The following is a 6,121-nucleotide window of genomic DNA, read 5'->3' on the forward strand; positions in this document are numbered from 1 at the left end:
TCCTTAAGTCCTTTTCTGTTTCTGGCTCTGATGCGCCTCCGAGAGGCCCCAGGTCTCCACTGGGGGTGGGGGGTGTGGAGAGGGGGCAGCAGGGCAGTGCTGCTGCACCCTCTGCTCCTGGCTGTTTCCAAGAGGGTCTGGACACACAGGAGGTGCCCAGGGATGTGTTGGCAGCAGAGCGTGGGCCTGGAGAGGCCATCATCGACTCCTTGCTGGACAGAGTGGCCGCCTGACGTGGCGGAAAGAGCCAGGCCTTGGATAGGAACAATCCTGGCTGAGGCCCTGGCTCAGCCACACCCCAGAGCCGATGGCCTCCCCTCACCCATGCATTTCCACGTGTGAACAGGACGGTGGGCGCGGCTCCTGCATTTCCTCACCCAGCTGGACTAGAAGCAGCTAGTTAGAAATTTTTTAATGCTTAAAATGTATTATTCATCGGGAGTGAAAATGGGTAACACTCCATAGTTCAATCACGCCAGGGTGGCGTTATGTATCATCGCTACTACAATCAGGCTCCTTCCTGGACCCCTTGACATCGTCTCCCTAGTACTGAGTCTCTCTAATAGGGGCCAGAGTCCTGGTGGCATAGTGGGTGAGGAGCTGGCCTGCTGACTGCGAGGTCAGCAGTTTGAAACCAGCTGCTCCACAGGAAAAAGATGAGGCTTTCTACTCTGGTCAAGAGTGACCGTCTCGGAAACCGACAGGGGCAGTTCTGCCCTGTCCTATAGGGTCAGTGTGGCCTCGGCGCAGTGAGGGGTTTTGGGTCCCCCTCCCCAGCTGCTGCGGCTGGTTCCTGTGAGGACAGATCCAAGCTGGAATGAACTCGCCCATCGGGCAGGGCTCGCCTCAGCAAAGCTGTACGTGTGGTGTGGTCCCTACACTTCCCAAACCAGGCTCGCTCTCTGCAGCGCCCACAGCATGTGCACACATGGGGGAAGGCTGGCGCCAGGCGCCAAGGGGCCCCGTGCCAATGATGAGCGAGCCCTGGTCACACGGAGTGCCTTTTGAGGGTCGGTTTGGTGAAACTGGACCTTTGGAGGTTGCTGTGATTATCAACAGCCACGATATGTGTCTCAGGAGCAGAATGTGGAAGGGGAAGGGGAGTAGGTGCCTACTCAGGCTTGAGCCCAAGGACACAGGTGCCTCACGCCGGGTTTCTTTGACACGGCTATTGGGCAGCTTGAATTTTGCATGCATGTACGGGAGAAAAGGCCCCAGCAGGGAACACTAGGGCCTTCATACATGGCCGTGCCCAACCTGTACCCCGTGAATAAGGAGTTAATGGTTGCTTAAGAGTGGAACAAAAATATCTTCTCTTAAGGACGCATGTGTATTTTCCAACCGGCTACTAGGTGGTTAGGACAGATATGTGCTATTGTTAATGAACCAAACTCCTGATGAAGCCCGAGCCTGATGGCGCAGAGGGTGGGCTGCTAACTGCAAGGTCAGCAGTTTGAAGCCACTAGCTGCTCCACGGGAGAAAGGGGAGGCTTTGAACTCCTGGAAAGCGTTAGTCTTGGAAACCCACAGGGGCAGTGCTATCCTGTCCTATAGGGTCTCCGTGAGTCGTGAACGTGAGGGACGTGCTGCATGCTGCTGTTACTATTATTCTCGGCCTGAGGCAGTGTGACAAAATTGCTATGACCTTGCGGGGCTGTGAACCAAACACGTTTGGACACTTCTGTTTTAATGTTTAAAGAAATGGATACACCCTCTGTAGTGTATCAGCAATGCTCAGGACAGTTCCCAGAGCATGTGGGGAAACTTCAGAACACAAGGGGCTCTTTAGACAGATGTCTGGGCCAGCCCAGGAGAGGGCAGGCATAGGCGGAAAGGGTGGCCAGCTCTCCCCGCCACCACCCTTCTCTTCCAGGTCCAGCTGCCCGGTCGGGCCTGCCTCTCCCATCTGGGTGTCCGGGTGAGAGGCTGGGCCGTGAAGGGTTGGTACTGAACTTAACACTATTCTCAGCCCTCACGAACGGTAGGTATTTACTGCTTACTGGGACCTAGGCCCCCCCACCTGACGGATGAGAACACTAAAACCTAGTCGAGTAAGTCGCTGGAGGTTACCGAGGGGCGATATCCGCTGTAATCAGCCTGGGTTTGGTTGGGGAGGCTGGGGAGGCCGGGGAGGCCCCACCCCACCCCCCCAGCCTCCTCGGGACCCTTCAGGAGGGAGCGGCCCGTCGCACACAGTCAGCACCATCGCCCAGAGCAGCTGCCTGGAACTTGCTTCCCCTCTTCCCCATTGGGTTTGCTCTGCAAGTTCTCTTGAAGTGCCCAGCTTGCTCTGACCTTGGGCAGCCTGACCTCTGCTCCTGGCTGCCTCCTTGGCCCTGCCCCCACCCTTAGCCAGGGACTGTGTTTCATCTAGTTTCCCCACCCAACTGCCCTGCCGGAGAAAGGAGGGGTGGTGTGGGCTGCCACCAAGGCACCCCGAGGAGTGCTCCTGGGTGGGGGGCTCTGGTGGGCAGAGCAACTGTGCGTTGTGGCTGGCGCTCTTCCAACTACCTTGGGGAGGTGAGATGGGCAGTATTTGTTGTCTTTACTATATTAAGGCTTGTTTACTTGTTGCCGGGGACTCGGAGCACCCCAGCAGGGCGACAGCTGGGAGCTGCGGTGACTAAGCTGCCCGGCATGGAGTGTTCATCTCTAGGACCCTTCACACTCTCGGGCTCAGGAGGGGACAGCTGAGCCTTCTCCAGTAACCGGGGTGGGGGCAGGGGTGAGGGCTGCAGCTGGGGAGGTCAGGCACTTGGCCTTGGCACCCAAGTGGACGAGGGTGACCCATGATGCAAGAACTCAGCACGTGCTCCTGTCGGTGGGGGGCGGGGAGGGGTGGGGCTGCCTTACTGGTCACACGATGACGTTGTGACATTTGGGGTGATGCCTTCAGACGGTCCCCCTCCTCGCCCTGTCACCAAGGTGACAACCAGGGAGAGCCTGGGTACAACCAGGGAGAGCAGGTTGGCCTCATCGTAGCTTGTCCCATCACCGCCTACAGCCACAGGTCCTAGACCGTGGTGGAGGTGCTACCCGCCCCCTCCCCCCCACCCCCCTGCTTGGAGCTGAGCCTGAAGGGCCTTCAGGGCTGTCAACCAAGGGGATGGCCACTAGAAACAGGATCTACACACACACACACACACACACACACACACACACACACAACACATCAATTAGACTCGTGGGCCATTCCAACCAAGTCTGTATTTTAGCTGGCTCCGCCCTGCCCAGAGCCCAGGAAACGGCCCACAGAAACGCCCCTGGTTTCTGAGGTCCTGAGTGAGAACCAGCTACGCAGCCGCGCGTCTCCAGTCCCCAGTTCTAACTGGTGAGCTGTCGGGGGCGGTTCAGTCCTCCTGCCCTGAGTCGGGTTCCTAGGACCATGAGTCTGCCTGTCTCCTCCTGCTTGCTGAAGAGCGGTACAAAGCATGCACTCTGGAGCCGCACGCACCTGGGCCTGTATCCTGGGTCACGGGTCCTGTGACTTCATGGCCTCTAAGCCCTGTGTCACGGGCGATGGGGAGGAGCTGGCTGCACGCGTTGTGCAGGCCCAAGGGGCTCAAATCAGTCACGGGTCCTCTGGCTCCAGGCTGGGCAGCTGATACCCCCATTCCCTCTCCTGGTCCGGCTGCTCAGGACTGCCAGCCCCCTTACAGATGAGGGGACAGACACATGCCCTCCTCAAACCAGATGGCTCTGAGTCCCGAAGGGAGGCCCTTCTCCTAGGAGGCCCCCCAGTAGGCGGAAGTGACTGCTCTTGGGATTGACTGACTGCTGGTCCACAGGGAGGGGGCCACACATGCGGGTCTTGAGGTTTTCGCTCAACATAAGTGGAGTGACGAGCCAACCCCCGTCCAGGTTTTGCCTCTCGGGGCCTGGCTTGTCGTGAGGCCCAGACTGTGTTCAGACACGGAGGGCTGCAGGCATATGCTCGCTCCTGGGCTTTCGGGCACATGCACACTCGGAGCAGGTGCAGCTCCCAAGCCAGAACATGTGACCGAGACCACCCGTCCAGTTCCAGCTGACCCAGGGCAGCGCGTGACAGCCACGCTCCGACAGGCCCGTGCTGCCCTGTTGCCACTGTGCTTGCAGGGGCAATGGGCACAGAGCGGGCCACCTGCCACCTTCCCTCTTTAGCCTCGGCATTCCTGTGTGTGTGTGTGTGTGTGTGTGTGTGTGCGCGTGCGTGTGCGCGCGCGCGCACATGTCAGGGGCAGGCAGACCTTTTTGACAACACTGTGTGTGCGCGTGCATGTTGGGACAGGCATACCTTTTTGACAGCACACTGTGTGTGTGTGTGCGTGTGTGCACACATGTTGGGAGCAGGCATACCTTTTTGACCGCACACTGGAAGCCCGTCCGCTTGTCTTCCATCCTGTGCACCTCCCCAAAGGAGCCTCTGCCCAGGCGGGGCTGGTGTCTGGCCCAGTGGACCTCCTCTCGGTATTCATAGTCCACCGGCTTGAGTTTCTGGGGTGGCAGGAAAGAGGCCAGAATCAGTGGTTGGGCAGCCGGAGGATGAAGGGCTCCCGGGAGGAAGGCTCCCTCACAAACAACGACACCACCGGTCGGAGTAGGGCTCCGAGGGGTGGAGCCCGCCGTGGCCCCGGAGGAGCAGGGTGAAGGTGGGGACAGTGTCCGGGACTGCCCACTGAAACTGACCCGGGCAGTGGACAAATGCTTTCACCCCAGGTTTGTGACCAGGGGCAGAGACGGACCAGTAAGCAGCCTTGACACTGAAGTCAGGTGCGGGAAAGAGAAGAGAAAAGAGGCCATGGCCAAGGATAACTGTCCAAAGTGGATGGAGTAAAACCTAGAAGTTCAAAACCATCGAAAGGTATAATGCTCGCCAGTAAGAGAACAAGAGGAAAAGGAAAGGGCCCCCCCTCAGGTGGTCACAAAGGTCGAAGCCCTCAACTTTTGTATCGGGGAGCCATCCACCCGATCTGTAGTGGATGGAGATAGGCTTATGCCCCTGTTCTGGAACGTCTGTCTCACACAACTGCAGCAACAATGCGGTAACAATGCAGAAAGAGCAACTCTGACAAGGGCGGGTGATCACTGCTCTTTACCAGCGACTTTGACAGAGAAAAAGCAGCAGCCCCGAGGGGCACTCGGGAGCCAGCCCGGCAGGTTCCCGGTGGTGTCTCTTCTTCGAAGCAGGTCCCACTCTGACTGCAAGCTGCTGGCCCAGGTCCCAGAGTTGGTGGTATTGGGTGGTGGTGGTGTGTGTGTCCATGAGAGAGAGACTAGGGGAGTAGGTACCTCATTAAGCAGAACACCCTCGCTGTCTTCCGTGTCGGGGCTGGGTCCCCGCAGACTGGGGCCTCCTGTTGCCCAGGTCTTGGCCAGGCTGGCTAGGCTGTGAGCCCGGCCGGAGCTGACACTGCCCTGCAGAGCGTGCACCAGATATTCTTCCACGGAAAACTTGTCGCTGGGGCCACGTGGCGGGCCGCTGGGCTCCCGGGGTGGGCCCGGCAAGGGCTTCTGGCTGTCTGCACAGGCCAGTTTGTTCAGGAAGGACTCCAGGGGGTGTGGTTTCCGGGGCTGGAGCGGGTGGAATGGGAAGGGATGGGGCAGTCTGTTGTAGGGGAAGGGGTGAGCGGGCTGTGGCAGGGGGCCGGCGTCCTGGGGGTGGTGCAGTTTCCACACATGGTTCAGACACTGCAGGGGGCTGATGAGCTTGTGGAGTTCCGACCGAGGGAGAGCTGGCCGTTGGCCCTCCCCGAGCTTCTTCACACACAGTGGGTCATGGCTTGGCTCCTTCAGAGGCTGGAGGAACTGGGGGGTGCTCCTCGCATATGAGGAGCCGAGTAGAGACTCATCTTCCTGCGGGGTAAACACGACGTCAGGAAGGCGGCCAGGGCCAGGGGCACAGGTCGCTCCTCAAAGGAGTCGTCTGCAGGCCCCTGAGTCGGGGGTCTGGGGGTGGAGGGGGTCTCACCTGCACGGGGACTGTGCAGCTCTCCTGCTCGGGGGTCCTGGGGCGGGGTTTGGCCAGTGCCACGCCCACCTGCGGCAAGGCCTTTGAGCTCTTCTTCTTCTTCCTTTTCCTCCCGGCTTTGCTGCGGTGCCGTTTCCCCTTCCCCTTCCGACACACAGGGGCCGGCTTGCCCTC

General features: G+C 59.5%; 1 protein-coding gene across 1 annotated transcript in view; it reads right to left on the reverse strand.

The window, feature by feature from the left end:
* MAP3K14 (mitogen-activated protein kinase kinase kinase 14) overlaps positions 1-6,121 on the reverse strand; it is a 37,814-nt gene that overhangs the window by 7,858 nt on the left and 23,835 nt on the right. The window contains exons 2-4 of the mRNA XM_013005814.2: positions 5,948-6,118; positions 5,269-5,832; positions 4,336-4,473 (exon numbers count right to left, since the gene is read on the reverse strand). Of these exons, the coding sequence (XP_012861268.1) occupies positions 4,336-4,473; positions 5,269-5,832; positions 5,948-6,118 (873 nt within the window). The remainder of the gene's footprint in view (positions 1-4,335; positions 4,474-5,268; positions 5,833-5,947; positions 6,119-6,121) is intronic.

This window comes from Echinops telfairi, unplaced genomic scaffold (assembly GCF_000313985.2).
Source record: "Echinops telfairi isolate 266 unplaced genomic scaffold, ASM31398v2 ScPeMD7_7458;HRSCAF=8496, whole genome shotgun sequence".
NCBI lineage: Eukaryota > Metazoa > Chordata > Mammalia > Afrosoricida > Tenrecidae > Echinops > Echinops telfairi.